The 19191-nt window shown below is 44.8% G+C and overlaps 1 protein-coding gene across 2 annotated transcripts in view; it reads left to right on the top strand.

The window, feature by feature from the left end:
* Positions 1-1307: 1307 nt before the first annotated feature.
* JAZF1 (JAZF zinc finger 1) overlaps positions 1308-19191 on the top strand; it is a 306522-nt gene continuing 288638 nt past the window's right edge. Inside the window, exon 1 of one of the 2 annotated variants that reach the window (XM_081102026.1) lies at positions 1308-1875. In XM_081102026.1, coding sequence (XP_080958152.1) covers positions 1761-1875 — 115 coding nt within the window. In that variant the 5' untranslated portion in view covers positions 1308-1760. The remainder of the gene's footprint in view (positions 1876-19191) is intronic. The other variant, XM_081102029.1, reaches the window with a different exon arrangement.

Genomic DNA, 19191 nt, shown 5'->3' with positions numbered 1-19191 from the left:
AGGAGCAAGAAGAGAAAATGTCATGGGTGAGGGAATTCATCATGCCCAAGTATTATAGCTGCAAAACTTTGCTATGCTTTTACTCTAAACACACAAATGAAACACCTTAACAATCCTATTATTGGAAATAACACTATAGATGAGTATAGTTTATGGAGAGGGGAATACTATTTCTCTAAATATCTGCACCAAGAGGGTAAGTGAAATTTGTCCAAAGGAAAAATGCTAATTTTGATATACCTGAATTAATTTTAAAAGGCACTATTGGATCATAAGCTCTTCATCATGTAATATTCCTTAGGCACTTAGAAAAATGCTATAGAGCAGCGGTTCTCAACCTGTGGGTCGCGACCCCTTTGGGGGTCGAACGACCCTTTCACAGGAGTCGCCTAAGACCATTGGAAAAAACATATATAATTACATATTGTTTTTGTGATTAATCACTATGCTTTAATTATGTTCAATTTGTAACAATGAAATTGGGGGTCACCACAACATGAGGAACTGTATAAAAGGGTTGCGGCATTAGGAAGGTTGAGAACCACTGCTATAGAGGAACACACACTTAACAGGCAAAAATATGAGTGTAACTGAGGTGGGGGTGGGGACAATGAGGTAATTGATTCTTGGGAAAATGCTTGTTTTCAGGGGAGCTACCAAATTCAACTTCAGTGTTTAAGTGGTCAACATTCTGGTTGAAATGCTTACAGGATGGTGCCACCTTGATTGACTGGGGAATCCCTTCTCTTTTAGATGAAGAGTTAATATGTCCCTTGACCTTCTAGCCTTAACCAATGCACTGTCATTTCTCCTCTGACAGTTTGCTCCCAGGGAGACAGATGGGTTAATTCCCAGATCTGAGTTAGGGAAGTGGGGGGTTTGTAATCTGGGAAGAAATAAAATCATTTCAGTTTCTGTTTTCCCAAAAGCAGCAGGGTATATAACAAACGTGGTACATATGTAAAACACAGGCTAATAAATGCACTTGGTAATCAAGCACTCTACTTTGAAATTTAAATAAAGCTAAGATTTTCTTCTGGCCTAGTGGGAAACTTCATTAAAATCAATTAGTTAGTACAAACCTCCAGAGAATAGGGCCTTTTTTTTTTTTTTTTTTTTTTTAAGAAGGTTTAGATAGTAAGGTGCACACAATTACCTTTCCTGGGTCCCCTGTGAATGTCAGTGTCACACCTAGACAGGTGGCCAAGTGCAAGCAAATGTCCTGGAGCGGGGCCTGGGTAACTCCCCATGGCTGGATGCATGTGTAATTAATAGATGTGTACTACTCTATACTAAGAATGCAATATACATAACCAAGGAGGCTCCAAACAGATTGCACCCATTACCAACTGCGAAGAGCAGGCCCGTGAGATAAAAGTTGATGGCAGGCGCTCCCAGGTGAGGCCTTGGTGCAGGAGCAGAGGTTGGGGCCGCACAGCTGTTGCCGCGCGCCCTGATCCCTCCTCCCAGCGCGGTGGCCTCACCCCCCTCCCCCGCCGCTCCCGCCGCCGCCGCTCCCGCTCCCGCTGCCGCCGCCGCCTCCACCGCCTCCCCTCAGCCTCCCAGTCTCTCCTCGCGCTCCTTCCATCGCTTCGCCCCCTCTCCCTCCGTCCCGTCCTCTCCGCGCCCCTCACCCCGCCTCTCTCCCCCTCTCCCAGCCCCTCCTCTCTTCACCCCACCCTGCCGCCCTCCCTCCCTCCCTCCGCCCGCCCGTCCGGCGCTCGCAGAGTCGACACCAGGGGGGCTCTCCATGTAGCACCATGACAGGCATCGCCGCCGCCTCCTTCTTCTCCAATACCTGCCGCTTCGGGAGCTGCGGACTCCACTTCCCCACCCTGGCCGACCTCATCGAGCACATCGAGGACAACCACATCGGTAAATGGCCTGGGGGTGGGCGGGGGTGCCCGGTGCCAGGAAACTCCTGCCCAGGGGAGAACCCCAGGATGGCCAGGGGTGGCCAGGAGGGAGGCTGGCGGCGGCAGGCGGGGAGGGTGCGTGCGAGCCCGGGGCGTGGGGGTGGCGGGATACGGAGGCGCGAGGTGCCTGGGGGCGGGGAGCAGGGTGGGGGCGGGGGAGGGCTCCCCGAGGAGCCGCGGGCGGGCAGGCAAGCTGGGGGATTCCGAGGGGCGTCCGCGCCGGCTGCGGAGCGGTGGGCGAGGGGGTGCGCCGCGGCGGGGGCGGCGGAGGAGGGCGGGCGCCGGGGGATGCGGCGGCGGCGGGGCCGGTGGGCAGGCGGCGCGGGGCTGGGCAGGGGCGCGGAGTTAGTTGGCCCGGTGGTCTGAGAGGCCTGGGGCGCCGGGGGGCCAGGGGGCCGGCGTCCGCCGCTTCCGCCCGGGCTCGAGCTGTCAGGGTTCTGCGGCGGCTGCAGCGCGGGGAGGTGGGAGCGGGGGGTGGGGGTGGCTCCACCGCGGCAGCCATTCCGCTTCCTCCTCCCGCCGCCGCCGCCACTGCGTCCTGTCAGCGCCGGTTGCTAGGTGTGGTGCGACGGGAGGGGGCCGAGCCGGCGGCCGTCGCTGGAGGAGCCGGGGACCCAGCGCGGGGACCTGGGCGCCCGCCCCTGCCCGGCCTGGCGCGGACGCCGGGGCGCTGCGGGCTGAGGTCCCGAGTGCACCCGCGGGCCGCGCCCAGCGCCCCGGGGCCGGGCTGACCCGGAGGCCCTGCGTCTGCGGCTGCTGCAGAGCTGTCCCCCGGGCCCGCGGCCGGGCATTTAAATGCTCCCGGGCTCTGCGATTTGCCTTTCAAATGCAGCTAGGCCCGAGGTGCGCCCGCCGTGCCCCGGATACGCGGCGGCGGCCTGCGCGGCGCCCCGGGCGTGGGGGCCGCGGGGACCGCCGGGGAGGGGGCGCCTCGAGGGGTGGCCGCTTTCCTTTCCTGCTCAGGGCCCCGGGGCTTTTCAATAAGTCCTTTAATCCGAAGAAGTCCTTGCACACATTTGCACACTTTGATCCGGAGCTCCAGCGTGGGGTGATGGGTCCCTTCATCTGGCTCAGGCGATCCAGCCACCTGCGGAAGGTGTGGCCAGCGCCCACGAGTTGTCCTGTGTAGGCTGGAAGGTGAAGGTGATGCCCCAACGGGGCTGCCTAATCCAAACAACCTGTAAATTGCCCCAGAAAGTCATTTCCAAATGAATGGTATGGATTCAGCCACGTGGATGCCGCGCACGTTTCTACAAAGTTGAGAGAATAAATCAGGACTGCTGTGTATTTATGCACGAATAACAAGGCCGATTTAAGCTCCTTTACTTAGAGTAATGCTTTCTATTAGCACATAGTGGGTGTTTGTGAAGCGTTGAATGCTTGTTTAGAATGGGATGAATGGTTTAAAAAAAAAAGTCATTCAAAATGTCTACAGAATGCCATTCAAAAGATAATCCTGATGAGTAATTGACCAGGTTTTTGAAACATACCTAGCTTTAAACATCCATTTAATAGCTTTGCATCTCCTCTGATAAAGGTATGACTGAAGAGCTTGGCAGGTTTTGGTCATCTTAAAAGCAGTTTAATGGACTTATCAAATTTGCTGATTCATTTCATAATTGAATAGTCATAACTGAAGTTGCTTAAAGGATAAGTCAGATTTTTCATGATGGGTAGTTTAAAATAATACTAAAACTCCCATAATGCAGAGTTCCAATAGAAATTTGTTAGTTCAAGTTCCTTTCCTTACCTTCAATAATAAGTAGAAAAATAACTAAATAAGTAAAGTAAATAAATATATATATTGTATAAGTAAATAAATAGTCTTTTCTCATCTAGGGAAGGTTGTCATTGCGTAGTTCATTCACTCTGGCTAACAGTTATTTCAGGTTCAACTAGTTAATGTAAAATAACTTTTCCACATTGCCTGCGTACTAGATTAGCTGGTTAAAAGAAAGTATAAATTTATTAAAATGGAGGATTAACTGTAACAAATTTGTAGATGATTTGTAGCTAATTGTTGGTGAATCACAAGAGCTTTTTAAGTTTGCAGAAACTGTCTTAAGGATTGTGCAAACATTTTTTAAGAGGGTTAAGGGTTCCATAAATTTTCTTAAACTCAGCTTTTAAGTAATGACCGTTTTCAAAAGGCCAGTGTTTTTCTCTTAGTGAAAATATTGAAAAATTAAGGTTATAACAATAGCTTTGATTTAGGAGAACTGTGTAGCAAGGCTAACAATTACTATACTTTGGAAGTAGTTTGAAATTGGCAAACTTTATGGAAAAGTAAATGTTAAAAATGAACAAACAGTAGAAATTCCCAGGGTGAAGAGACCCTCTTAAATTATTGTGTTCCTCCGCTGAGGAGAGGCCCCTTACTTTCAAACAGCAGCTCCATATGCAGAAAGAAAGAATAAAAATAACCTTATTCAAGAATTTAAAAATCCTTATTTCTAGTCAGTGTCAAATAACTATGCTTTTGATGAAGAGACATGAGTAAAAATATATCAGACACAGTATTTAGTGAAAGATCTATTGTTAAGTGGTATTTATTGCTTGTGGTTCAGTCTAAATTTTTAGAGCCAGTTAGGTGGTTGTTTTTAATGATTGACTTACTGATTCCATGTCCATGTTGTCCAGTGGCCACATTAGAAAGATGCATGAAAAGATGGCTAAGAGATCTATGTTAATATTATCTTTAATTTTTTTCTCAAGGAGCTTGCTATTTAGCAATCATAAGAGTATTGGAGATATGGTTAGGTGGCATTTCCATCTTGGGGACCTTTCTGAATTATTTCCTTTTAGCCACTAGTCAAAACCCTTAAGCAGCATGAAATGAAGGTTTATGGGACTATGGCATGTTTCTTGCTTGACAGATTTTTCAAGGCCTTTAGTGTACAAGGCCCATAGTTTTCATTATAACTGTATTGTTTAGTACAGCTTAAGTGCATTAAGTTGAGTGTAGCTGTCTCTTTTATCTTACACATGTACACTTAGCTATTGTTTTACATTATTTCCCTGTACCCATAAGGAACAAGGACCTGGGGCTTTACAGCTAAGGGAGTATGATTTTCACCAGCTGCTGTTTTAGCTCTCTTCCTTTCTCTTGGAAGAGTGCTGCACCTGTGTTCCTGTTTTCTTCTTTGTGTGTCATCACTGTCTAGTAGGGGAGTACCTATCTCTGTGTACAGCCTGAGTAGGCCAGTAAAACCCTCCCCCAGTTTAAATTGCCTAGAAACCCCATGGCCCTGTCACTGTGAAGTGTTTCTGCGTCAGCCTCCCTGTCACTTTATCCTGGCTCTATTTCCTGGAGAAGGGAAAAGCTGATCAGGATGTGTTTGCTTCTTACCTGTGAGTAGCTACTTGAGTTTGTAAAAAAAAGAAAAAAAAAAACAACAACAACAAAAACCAAACATTCTTGACATGCATATCCTAGATAGGTGAAGTTAAATTGGTAACTAGGAATTACAGAAACAGCAAGAGCACTAAATTTAGCACTGAAGGTCATGTCACAGACTCATGAAATGCCTGCTTCTCCATCCATGCACCCCAGTGCTGTGAAATCTTTGATTATTTGGTACATTTGTAAAAGTGCCTATGCATTTTGAATTTACTTGTGTAATAATATATATCAAGCACCTGTTTTTTACCAGGCACAGTTCTAGCCATTTGGTATTTTTCGGTGAACGAAGATCCCAGCTTTGGGGGAGTTTATGTTCTGGTTGTGGAAGATAGACAACAAGCTATCAGAATAAGAAGTAAATTACATAATATGTTGGAAGGTGGTATGGAAAAGGGAAAGATTAGAACAGGCTGAGATTGATTGGTAGGAGGAAGTGTTGGAATGTTTAATTGACTGGCCAGGATAGGCCTCACTGAGAAGCTGATAGGTGAGTAAAAACCTTGACAGAAGTGAGGGAGTTAGCCATGAGGATATACAGGGAACATCGAGTTCCAGGGAGAGGGAACCGAGAGTGCAAAGGCCCTGGGGCAGGACACACCTTTTAAACTGAAACACAGAATCTGGCCCAATTCAGTTACTCTTGTGATGGTACTAAACCAGCAGGTCATTTGAAACATTGCCCAGATGTTAGGAGCCTCAGCATTGCTGTTGGTGACTCAGGTTTTCCTGTGGAGGCCTCAATAGGAGATGGAGTATTACTGACTAATAGTGGCTCACAGTAGCTATGACTTGGTGGTTCTTGACCCTGAATGTCAGCAGGTTTTGTGTGAATCTCTACCTGTTAGTTTCTTCATCTCCAAATCCCAGGTAATAAGTCCATGCTGCTTCATTTCATAGGGTAGATTTGTAAACCATGTAATTAATAAAGATAAAAGTCTCTGGAAAGCAAAATAAGGAAGTTACTATCAATAGTGTAGAATTTGGCTCCAGGGATAGTTTAGTGAACATTTGCATTATCTTCTCTGAGAGGCATCATGATATACTGAATAGGTGGGTGTACGATGTGGACTAGGCCCTTATCATCTCTACTTTATAAGTGAGCAAACTGAGGCACAGAAAGGTTATATAGCTTGCCCGCATTTCCATGGCTGGTAAGTGTGAGCTGGAATTTGAATTTCAGATAGGTACGCAGAGCTGTGCCTGTCATATTGTCAAATAGGTAAGCAACTAGATGGTAACAGCCCTAATCCCCTTCCAGACACAATGGAACTGTGTTTCCTCCTTCAGGAAGTAACTGAACTCTTGAGATGAGGATCATCTAAGAGGCAGCGTAGTGAACCCAGCTTATATGGGTTTGAATACACATCTCTGCCACTTGTCAGCTGTTTGATTGTGGGCAAATGGCTTAAATACACAGTGCCTCAGTTTCCTGCTTTGTATAATGAGGATGAGACCAGCACCTGACCCATGGAGTGGCTGATGAGAATTAAGTGAGCTAATAAGTGCAAAGTTCTCATCTGCAATATTAAATGATCAACACCCAATTTTTTGCCATTTTGTGTGTTACTAAATAAGTATGTTTGGAATCCTTCTGTGAATGTCTACATTAGAGGTTAACAGAATGTGGGGTGTGTCCACCTACTTGTGATACTGTTCGGGACATTTCACAACTATGTAAAATCATCAGGCCCTTCCCAAGAAAGACCGAGAATCGTGTACTATACAGGAGAATGCTTCGACAGTCCAGCATTGGGGTTGCAGCCTCTGGCCACTTTCTCTTCTGTGTGGCCAGAGGTACTTCAGATGCTGGCAACGGCTTTTGTCCGTGTGGCCTGGAAAGTGGTGTCAAGGCCAGTGGCTTCCAACATGGCCTTTCCTGTGGCCTGTGTTTATTTGAAAAAACCCAGGACTGAAAAGAAGCACTGTGTCTTGGGCGTCTGGGCAGAGTCCCACGAGGACATTTCCTGTGGGGAGAAGGAATGAGTGAATGAAAAAATGAATGTATGAAAGGCTTGTCACTTCCTACCCTGCTCTCTGCCTGCACCCTGTGGCTTGGCGGCAAGATGCCCTCTTGCTTCCTCCCGTGGTTCACAAGAAGGTTGCAGGTACAGAGCCAGGGAAGTTTTAAGTGCGCGTGCGCGCGCGCGCGCGTGTGTGTGTGTGTGTGTGTGTGTACACACGTGCGTGCGCATGACCGTATGCACATGCTTGTGCACACCACATATACACTAGGGCAGTGATGGCGAACCTTTTGAGCTCGGCCTGTCAGCATTTTGAAAAACCCTAACTTAACTCTGGTGCCGTGTCACATATAGAGATTTTTTGATATTTGCAACCATAGTGAAACAAAGACTTATATTTTTGATATTTATTTTATATACTTAAATGCCATTCAACAAAGAAAAATCAACCAAAAAAATGAGTTCGTGTGTCACCTCTGACACACGTGTCATAGGTTCGTCGTCACTGCACTAGGGGGTGGAGGACCCAAATCTAAAACTGCATGACATTCTCTAAAACACCATCTTCAGTAGTTTTTGCTTTTGCCCGCCTCTCACCTGTAAACACTCAGCTCACCCTGTATGAAACATTGCCAGTGAACATCCTGTCTCATAAGTTTCACAAGCAGCTTCTGATTATTTTCCTTTGGTGTATGTGTCTTCTGATGTGTGAAATATACAGACAGAAAACCCTGCTGCCTGCAACAGACTGGGTTGACAAAAGCCTTCCATATTCTCTGGAAAGTGGCTCCCTGTAGAGTACATATAGTATATGTTGGAGACACTTCCCATCCTGACAATTCTGGAAATGCAAACTGGCAGCTGTATTCAGAAAACCTGATTCTTCCTGTTGATGGCAGTGAAGAAGCCTCAAGGCTGGAGCAGGCTGTGATCTGATGAGAGGGGCTTTCCTATTTCCAAGGACTGTTTGGAAGCCAGAGGCCTTGTATTCTAGACTGAGGTCCAAAAGGACACAATGCTATTGACTCCCTTAAAAATCCTCCCTTCTGTCTGGCTGGTGTTGCTCAGTGGTTGAGCATCAACCTATGTACCAGGAGGTCACAGTTCAATTCCTGGTAAGGACACATGCCCAGGTTGTGAGCTCGATCCCCAGTAGGAGGCAGACGATCCATGATTTTCTCTCATCATTGATGTTTCTACCTCTCTCCCTCTCCCTTCCTCTCTGAAATCAATAAAAAATACATATATTTTTAAAATCCTCCCTTTTATTCAGCTTTGGCTTTGAAGACAGAACCATACTTGACATGCCTTTGTATATCTCTCCTTGCCCCCTCCTTACCCCTGACAGATCTGGACAGTGCAGACCTGTCACAGGCACCATGGAAGAAATACTTGATGGATTGCAGACAATACATTTTATTTCATGATGGGGTAGTCGATTTGTTTCATATTGACCTGGCTAATGTATTAAATAACAAATGTTTATTTAGAATCTGAAAATCAGAAATGGCAAATGTCAGAAGTGTGTGTGTGTGTGTGTGTGTGTGTGTGTGTGTGTATTTGTTTTTAAAAATGCCTTTCATTTAGTAGGCTAAATCAGTTTTAAAATGTATATTTTCTGCTCGCAGTAAGCGCTCGAATGTTGCATTCGTTTTCACCTATTTTTTTTTTTAAGGCCCGCTGCAAGCAGAGACCAGACTGATGGATGTGCTCTTTAAGATGGAGTCTTCCCAGTGGCTCTGTCTCCATGTTGACAGGAGTCAATGACTCTTCTTGAGTCACTAACTGCAGACTCTCTGTCCAGCACCAACATTGATGGTTTCCTCATAGCCCTCACCTCACCCCCCACAGTGGCTTCCCAAAGGAAGCCCTGTTCACTGTCTGCTAGGCTATAAGAGTGACCTTCTCCTGAGATAGACCTCCTTGTAGGGACACGATCTGGACACCATGTTATCAGCCTGGAAAGACTCACTGTTCTGTTGGTATTATATGTAGAATTGATATATATACATAATGCATAGATAAATGTATATATGTTTATACATAAATATATATTCCTTTACATATGTACATACATTACATATAAGTAAGACCCTAATACATATATAATACATTAGTAAATAATATAGGTACATATGTATTTACATGTATGTATATATATATCACATGTATATATGTATATGTAATACAAACATTCATTTCTATTATACATACATTCTTTCTCTCTGTCTCTGTCAAGATCAGTATGGATAGTGATAACTACCATACACACTTTTTAGTATTTCCTGTATGCTAATATTTAAGACAGTACTTCCTGTCTCCAAGGAATTGAAATTTATTTGGAGAGACTAGACATGTACAGACTGAGATAAACGATGAATAATAATAGGAACCATAGAGGCAAATTTATTATGAAGCTAATGAAGCTCAAACCCCAGGGTTCCTCACTTGTACAATATGTTTCACCATTTTTTAATACATTGGTAGGGGCCACCCAGTCCTTTCCATGCACTGGAGGAGCCCTATTAGTGTGCACAGCACTGTGTTCATGGGATCATAACTTGTCAAACTTGAAAAAGTAAGATTAATATCAATTGATTAATGCTTTCCTTTCCACTCTGCCATTCCCTCTGTAACATTTCTCCTTGGGGTCAGTTACATCGTAGTTGAGGGTATTTTTGAGACATAGCTAAGGGGAAGTGAATTGGGGAACACCTTCAGTTTGGGTTTAGTGGGATGTATTTATACAGCTCAGTGTGTCTATGTAGGTTATTCCTAGCCATTCTAATGTGGGAATCACTTCCCAGGAACACCATCTGCTGTGCCAGCTCACCTAGGGTCCTTATACACGGGCAGGGGTAGGGGCAAAGGTAGCACTGCAGCATGAACCTGGACTATTGACATCTGCTAATAGGAATCTGTTCGAATGTATGGAGCCAGAAGCTAGTATGTAAAATTCTACTTTTTAGATGTATAGAATTGTAAGTAGAGGTTAAGTCTTATCTAAGTGTAGTTAATATGGACATTCCTTCTGTTATGATGCAAATATATATTTATAAATGCACCATTTAAAAATATTTTTATTGATTTTTAGAGAGAGAGGAAGGGAGAGAGAAACATCATGTGAGAGCAGAACATAGATCAGCTGCCTTCTGCATGCCCCCAACTGGGTATCAAACCCAAAACGTGGGCATGTGCCCTGACCCACAATTGAACCAGCAACCTTTTGGTGCATGGACAACGCCCAACTAACTGAGCCACAACTGCCAGAGCAAATGCAGCATTTTTAAATTCTGTGTTTAAATTTCTTGCTCATTTGATTTGAGTGTGTGTGTATGTGTATAATTACTGACAAACTGATTAATGAGTGTTATCAACACAAAGAATATTTAAAGTCAGTGCACAAGAAAGTTTGTAGTACCCTGAGTTCTCATGGCTCATATATGAAAGAAAATTAATAGAAGAAGTATTTACAAATTTGACAACCATCCTAAAAATTTTATAGCATCACCAATAAAGAACTGTGAGTCTGAAAGTAACTTTTCTGAATTATCAATAATTAAATACAAATTTCAACCACCCACATTTAAGGAAAGACTCATTTATCTTTGCATCTCATAGAAAATATTAATATAAATCATTGTCATGTAAGAAGTAATCAAAGAGTGTGCAGCCCAAAAGAAGCATTTAGGGTGGTGTGCAAGGTGGTTAATTAATTCACATGCTTGGTTGTTTTTCTGGATTTGAATTTGTGATGTTTTGGTGATGACAGCTTTTAAAATTTTGTACTTTGTTGTGACAGAAGATCACTTTTGTAAGCATTTTGTATTTGTAACCTTGCTTTTTTTTTTTTTTTTTTCATAAAGAGGGTCTAAAGCTGCAGGCCTTACAGAACTTGGGTCCATTTCTTGGTACCCACGGTGAGTCTGAACTTTGTATAGAGACTGTTCTGAACAATTTCATTCAGTATCTAATTCACCCTCACTGCAAAACTATGAAGTAAACTACCCCATCCTGGAAGTTCGTCCAATTGGGAGTTAAGAATGCTACCATATTTGTTAAATACCTTACCTAGTGAAATATGAACTAGAATGTTTATTTTGGTAAGACTGTATGTAAAGCAGAAATATTTTCCTTCAGGACAGTAAGCCTCTTTTACCTGCTAAGACAGCGTCGTTACAATTGGCCCTTCCCGCTGCCCTGCAGCACCTGCCCACCTCTGTGCCAGGATTGCCCACATCAGACTTTGTGGTCACTGCTTGTCACTTTGCTTCCTGCAGAAACACAGCCCCTTCCTGCAGTGTTGGGCCTTGTCCTCTTCCTAGCCTCTTCTTCAAGCAGTGTTTTCAGAAATGAAATGAAAATAAAACCCGAGAAGTGCTTCTAGGGCTGGGAAGAGAGTAAGTTGAGAGGGTAACTTTGGGGAGTGAAAAACATGTCTTTGAATCGGATCTTCTCTGCAGGTGTGCATATATGAGGAATGATATACATATATGTCTCTATGTATATGTTCATGGCATACGCACAATACCAGTTATGCAATTAATCGAGGGTAGTTAATATTAAGGGAATTGGAAGACTTTTTAAAAAGATTTGCAAAGGAAACCCATGTATTTATCTTTATACTTTGGAATTGACCTTGGTTAGTTATTTTCCAAGTTAAGGATATTATGAAGATTAGTTGAGTCATTTCTTGCTTTACCTACAATATTTGGTTGCCTAGAACATTTCAGGGCTTAAACAATGCTAGGGCAAAGTATATCTTGCTTCCTCCAGCCTCTTTGCTAGGGGTTTTTGGTATAAAGGGAGGCAAGGGATTAGAGTGGGGAGAAGCTTGGACTCTGAGGTTAAACAGACCTGGATTATTGAATCTTGATTCCAGGCTTTTCAAACTGGGATATTTCTGATAATCCCCTTTTAGTATAAAATTGTCACTAGCCAGTGCCTCCCTAGAAGGGCCTATTAGGGAGGCATGGGCTAGTTGCTTTATATTCTTTGCTAAGAGTGCAGTATTAATCCCATTTGACACAGACATAAAGCAAGACAGACCAGAAACCTAGCCTGAAGTCACAGCCGGGCAGACTTTGCTCTCAGGTGTCCCTGTCTACATTAGCACCTGCTCTTCCCAGCCTAAGTTATAACCTTCTATAGGATATTTGCATTTTAATAGAAGGCTCTTGGGTACCAATGCGTATTACACACTGAAAGGCTGATTTCCAAAGGGAGCAATTGGCTGGTTGGGGAGATACTTGATGACTGCCTTCTGGTAGAAACAGAACTGCTTCCAGACTTTTGAAGAAAATGCTCATGTAGGGTAGGAGGGTGCATGAGCATCCCATCATCACAGTCACAGCACTGAAAACAATCATTTGGCAGTTCTAACATGGTTGTAATTACTGAACTGTCTAAAGCTGCTAACCAGGTTTCTCTCTTTCAGTGATATTTATCAGGGAGTGGGGGGCTCCTGACAAACATAATATCTAACACTATACACACTTAAAAATTCTCTTTTACTTAGGTTTTCAAAATTAAAATATTGGCATTATGTTCATGTACATTATTTTTTAAATGTGTTTGGCCAGTGGTACCTAACAGGACTCACCTATAAACATTGGCAATTAAGAGCCGAAACCCTGGTTGCTTTTGGCATGTGTTTAGATCCCTCCCTGCCAGACACTTCCCTGGTGGCATTCACAAAGAGAGCACACTTTAGGTCACATGACCCCATCACCAGACCTTGATGGTGGAGCACATGGGGGCTTGAAATTGAAGCACCCTTTTCCTTACCTATCTCATCCAATGGGAGTCTTTCTAACGCTAATTTGGCTGCCTGATTCTCAGTAGATGGTGTAATTATGTAAGTAATGGCAAAAGCAGGGGAATTTGGGGGACATATTTGTACAGCTCACTGTTAAGTAAACTGAGCACCATGGTAATAAGCATAAATTATGCCCAGGCTTCCTTAGGTATCAAACATCAAATGAAGGAAATGAGGTTTTTGAAGTTTATAAACTCAAGCGGAGTACATATTACTGAAAGCCTTCACTTCAGAAATTCCAGGTTAAATTTTCTAAGTCTCCTTTCCTTGGGAGAGAAGACAGGCAAGGCGTTTCAGAGGCCCTCAGTAACCTGTAAATAGTTCAGGTTGTAGATCTTTACCCAGTCGATCTTTTGATAGGGTGTTTCCAACACTGGACATCTGGATTTTGGCACCAACTCAGCCCAATGGTTGGCAATGTGTGATTGAAATGAAGGCGTCTCAATGTTCAGCCTGCATTGGAAACCCCCTTTCCTAGACTGGCTTCACTTCATCGCTTCCAGGGGCCACACCAAAACATCTGCTGTTAAAATATATGAACATTAAACAGAATCTTTGGTCAGGAGATGTTATGTGTACATTTCTCTTGAGATGTTGGAATAAAGAAAGATTATTTTGTCAAAATCTGGAAAGATCATAGCATCTTAAGTGTTTATGTAATGTTTATTGTAAAGTCATGAGAATTATTCTTATCTGTGGCTTGTAGAAATAGTCTTACTGATTTCTAAGTCATACCTTATATGTCAGTAGAGTTTAAGTCAGGAGTTTTCATCTTGGGTTGCCATCAGAATCACTTGGGTGAACCTAGAAAAGTGAAGCTGCCTGAGCTCCACCCCAAGAGCTTATGTGACTGACCCGGGGTGGCCAGAGTCTGTGTGTTGGTTTTTGTTTTTTTTAAAAATATTTTTATTGATTTCAGAGAGAAAGGGAAAGGGGGAGAGAGAGAGAAACATCAATGATAAGAGAGAATCGTTGATTGGCTACTTCCTGCACATCCCACACTGGGGATCGAGCCCACAACCCAGGCATGTGCCCTGACCAGGAATTGAACTGTGACCTCCTGGTTCATAGATCGATGCTCAACCACTGAGCCATGCCGCTGGGTATGGATCTGTTTTTTTAACATTACACAGTTGATTGTAATATCTTGTCCATGTTGAGAACCCACTGGTGTACATCTACACTAATAAAAGAGAAACATGGTAATTGACGTACGACCGCTACCCTTCCCATTGGCTAATCCCCCTGTCACTCACAGAGTAGGACCGAGATATGTAAATTAACTGGCAGCCAAGATGGCGGCCGGCAGCCAGACAGCTGATGCGAACAGGGAGGCTTGCTTGCTTCAGTGACGGAGAACTCCAACGTTCTCCGCCTGACTTGCCGGCCTCTCAGCTGCAACCCTAACCAACTATGTTGCGAATATAGAAGCTAAAAAAACCCCAGAAACCTGCTTTACTCAGCAGGGCTTCAGCCAGCCGGACCGCAACATTGTATCAAATACAGACAGTAAACAAAGGCCAGAAACCTGTTTTCAGCAGCCAAGGCCTCAGAGCTAAAGCTGGCCCAGAATAAGAAAAAAGAAAAAAAGGAGCGGTTGGGAGCTTCAGTCCCAGCCTGAAAACAGCCCTCAGCCCCTCAGCCAGACTGGCCAGGCACCCCAGTGGGGACCCCCACCCTGATCCAGGACACCCTTCAGGGCAAACCAGCCAGCCCCACCCGTGCACCAGGCCTTTATTCTATATAGTAAAAGGGTAATATGCCTCCCAGCACTGGGATCAGCGGAGCCGCGAGGCCTCCCGGCACCAGGATCAGCGTGACAGGGGGCAGCGTCCAAACCCCCTGATCACCCTGCGGCTCTGTGTGTGATGGGGGCGGGGCCCCAACACCCCCCCCTACGCCCCCACGGGCCCTGCTCTGTGTGTGATGGGGTAGAGCCATAACCTCCCCATCGGCCCTGCCCTGAGTGTGACAGTGGCGGCGCCCCAACCCCCTGATCGGCCCTGCTCTGTGGGTGATAGAGGGTGGCGCCCCAACCCCCTGATCCGCCCTGCCCTGAGTGTGACAGGGAGCGGTGCCCCAACTCCCCTATCGGCCCTATGCTGTGAGTGACAGGGGGGAGCTCCTCAACCCCCTGATTGACCCTGCTCTGTGCATGACAGGGGGGAGCTCCCCAACCCCCTGATTGACCCTGCTCTGTGCATGACAGGGTATGGAGCCCCAACCCCCCTGATGGGCCCTGCTCTGTGTGTGACAGGGGGCAGCGCCCCAACCCCCTGATTGGCCCTGCTCTGTGCGTGACAGGGGGTGGCGCCGCAACCTCCCTATCAACCCTGCCTTGAGTGTGACAGGGGGCAGTGCCCCACCTCCCAAATCGGCCCTACCCTAAGCGTGACTGAGGGTGGCATCGCAACCTCCCAATCTGCCCTGCTCTGTGCATGACAGGGGAAGGTGCCCCAACTCCCCAATCGGCCCTGCTCTGAGCCCAACCTGGGGCTGCACCTAGGGATTGGGCCTGCCCTCTGCTACCTGGGAGCAGGCCTAAGCCAGCAGGTCATTATCTCCCGAGGGGTCCCAGACTGCGAGAGGGCACAGGCCGGGCTGAGGGACCCCTCCCTTCCCCCCAAGTGCACAAATTTTTGTGCACCGGACCTCTATTTAATGAAATTATTGACATTGTAAGGATTATGGAATTTTAAAAGTGACTCCCACTGTTAAAGAGGCGTGACCCTTATTGCATTTCCTTACTATAGATGTAGTTTTTAGTTTTACAGGAAGCAGTCATTTACCGTAGAGCAAGTTTGAAGATGTAATAATATCTCATGTACTTTGTACAGCAGACATGCTCATAATGGGGAGCCTGTGGCCTGAGGATCTCTCACTCAGGACACATGTATGAGTGAAGTGACCAAGTTCAATGTCAGTGGGAGTGGTGGGGACGCTGGCCAACTGGAGAGCCCTGCTTCACTTAAAAAGGCAGCCATTGCTCCTCCAGCCTGGTGTTGCCATGTTGGAGTGCAGGCCCTTGCCTGGTTGATCCTTTCAGTAATGTTATTATTTGAGAGAGAGGAACTAGGAGTTAGATGTTTATGTGGAATCTGTCTTTGAATGTTAGCACCTAATACAGGTGGTTTTTAAATATTGTGCAAGAAAACTACTCCATGTAATCACGGTATTTAACAAGAGGTATTGAAAGGCCATGTGTTTTAATGGAGTTCATATGAATGCTGAGATGTACTAGTAAGCTCTGAGGACTTTTGTTTCTAGCAAGGAAGCTACATAAACTACAGAGGCATCATAGAAAAAATAGTTTAGTTTTTTTTTTAATTTCCATTTCTCTTTATGAAATGGTTAACTATACTTTAATAAGAAAACTTTGTTATTGAAAATTTTTTGTTTATACCAAATTCTGAACCACAAACCTCGATCCTCAGAGTGTATTAAGATCATCATCAGTTGCATTTCCCTCCACTGGGTGACAAAAAAGCAGGATCCCTCAAAAACTCCATCCTGAGTGTTTGCATCATGGTAAGAATACATTTTGCACATGTCTGAGCATCGTATCACTGAAAAACCGGGAGGAAACTTAGCCATGATCCAGTCCAGTTAACTCATCCCTTGGCTGAAGAAGCTGAGGTGATGTGAAGTCATGGGGGAGCGACAGAGCTGGGCCCAGAGGAGTGGAGAGAATAGCATGGAGCAGTGGTTCAGTTCATGGGTCTGGAGCCAAGCTGTCTCATCTGGATCCCTGGCTTTGCTCCTTTTGCCATGCTCTATACCTCTCTGTGCCTCATTTTCTTCATCTCTAAAATGGGAACAATAATACTACCTGTCTTTAGTGAGATGCCATTTACACTTGGTGTGTTAGCTGTTGGACCTCTGGTCAACTTTCAAGAAAAGAAAGCTTCATGCAGTTCCCTTCCTTGCCTTGCAGAGGACTCGAATCCCACTGGCTAGGTGACCTTGGCCAAGTCATTTAATTTCTCTAGGCCTCAACTTCTGCCAGAAGAGGATAGTGAGTGTTTACCTCAGAGTGTTGTTAATGAGGATTAAAGCAAAACATGTGTATGAAGGGGCTGGCAACTAGGAAGCAACCCATGAATGTTAACACTGATGTGATTGTGCCATCTTTCTGCACCATGGCCACAGTCCTCAGATTAAGAATCAAAATAACCTTATACATTTCTGGGTTTCGCTAAGCATTTTTAGTTTGGGATGGTGAGTGAAATTTGACTTCCTTGGCAGAGTTTTGGTTGGTGTTTGTATAAGTCATACTGAGTGGTCCTAGGAATCCATGAGCTGTTAAAACATTCCACACACAAATTCTTGCTGTTTCAAAATATACCAGCCTTAATTTAGTATTGTTTATCCAGATTGAAGTTTTTGAGACATTAGATCATGTGATGACAAAAATGACTTCCATATTTGATAAATAGAATTTTCTATTTGGGAGAAAAGGCATTTTGAGGGACTAGAGAGGTTTATTCAGTTGTATACAGAAGACGTAATTTTTTCATGTACCAACTAAGCAATGGAAAAACAGGAGATGATTTTGTATGTATCATTTGTCAAGGTTTATTGTGAGTCATTCAAACATACTTATGGGGCTTTGATGAAAAAAAGCCAGGAACATGGCTGTAAGGACTCTAACAAAATGCCGTTTTCTCCTCATTAAGTGGCTGTGCATCTCTTTAATAATGGTCCTTGAGATGTCACATACTCAAATGCTGCAAGTCTCACAGGAAAGTCCCGGAGAGGCCTCGTCTGAAAAGTTGGAGTGGCAGTGGTTGAGTTGTTTACTGATTGTAGGAATATTTAAAATACTTTATTCCTAAATGGTATTTGACAGCCATTGAGATCATGTTCAGTCCTGTAGAATATATTGTCACTGGTTTTCCCCTTCTGAAAATATGCCCGGATCCAATCCACAAGCTGGTCCAGGCTCATGTGACTTACCAGTACTTAAATAAATGGTTTCCTGCCCTTTTACCAGTATTACGGCGGGTTTCTTTCCTTCTTTTTTCCTTCTCCCTCCCTATGGGCTCTATGTCTTGAAAGATTTTTGTCTAACAAACAACCTGATTTCAAAGTAATTAAATGTTTTGTTTTTCTGTTGTTATTTTATTTCATGCAGTGACATCTAAAACTCCCAATTCATACATTCATTAAACACTGAGTGCACTGTGCGAGTACTACCTAAGAGCTTGGGATACAGTAGTGAATTACACAATTAAAGTCCCTGATCCTGGGAGAAGCAGACAAAACACAAATGCATGAGATAATTTCAAAGTCATAACACTGGGAAGAAAATAGAGTGAGGCAGGAGAGAGAGGCTGAGAGGCCCATTTGAGATAAGGCAGTCAGGGGTGGATGGCCTCTTTGAGAGGGAGGCATCTGGAAGGGACCTCAATGAAGTAGGGGAATGAATGAGCCCTTTGGGTGCTTGTTCCAGGCAGAGGGACTAGCAAGGATGAAGGTCCTGAGTAGGAGTGTCAAGTACACTTGAGGAGTAGCAGGGAGGAAGGTATACTGGGACAGAGGGAGTGAGGAGAGTGGTGGGGAAGGGCTGGGAGCAGTGGTCAGGGGCCTGCGCATGTGTGTGTCAGCGGAGTCACAGAGGAGTTGCAATAAGTCCAGCCCCCCCAGTGGTTATGATGGCTACAGTTTCCACTATGCTTTTTGTAATATTCAAATAGCTCAAGGACCCCAGTGCCACCTTCAAAGCCCTCTGGAGACCTGGAAATCCTGATGGCCTCTGGAGCACTTCGAATTTAGTTTGCTTTTTCTTCAATTCTAAAAGCCCCGTTTATATTTTGAAATCTGTCTTGAAATACAAATTTTTGACTAACGTAATACATTTGACTAACATAATTCATTTATTGTTTTGCTATTTTATTCTGGAGTGGGAGTGAAAATAAGGATTATTAATAATCATGATGTGCCCTGACTGGTTTGGCTCAGTGGATAGAGCGTCGGCCTGGGGCAAGACCCCAGGTTCGATTCCAGTCAAGGGCATGTACCTTGGTTGCGGGCACATCCCCAGTGTGGGGTGTGCAGGAGGCAGCTGATCAATGTTTCTCTCTCATCGATGTT

Source organism: Myotis nattereri, assembly GCF_964212035.1.
Source record: "Myotis nattereri genome assembly, chromosome: 11".
In the NCBI taxonomy this organism is placed as follows: Eukaryota; Metazoa; Chordata; class Mammalia; order Chiroptera; family Vespertilionidae; genus Myotis; species Myotis nattereri.
This window is presented reverse-complemented; position numbering and strand designations above follow the sequence as displayed.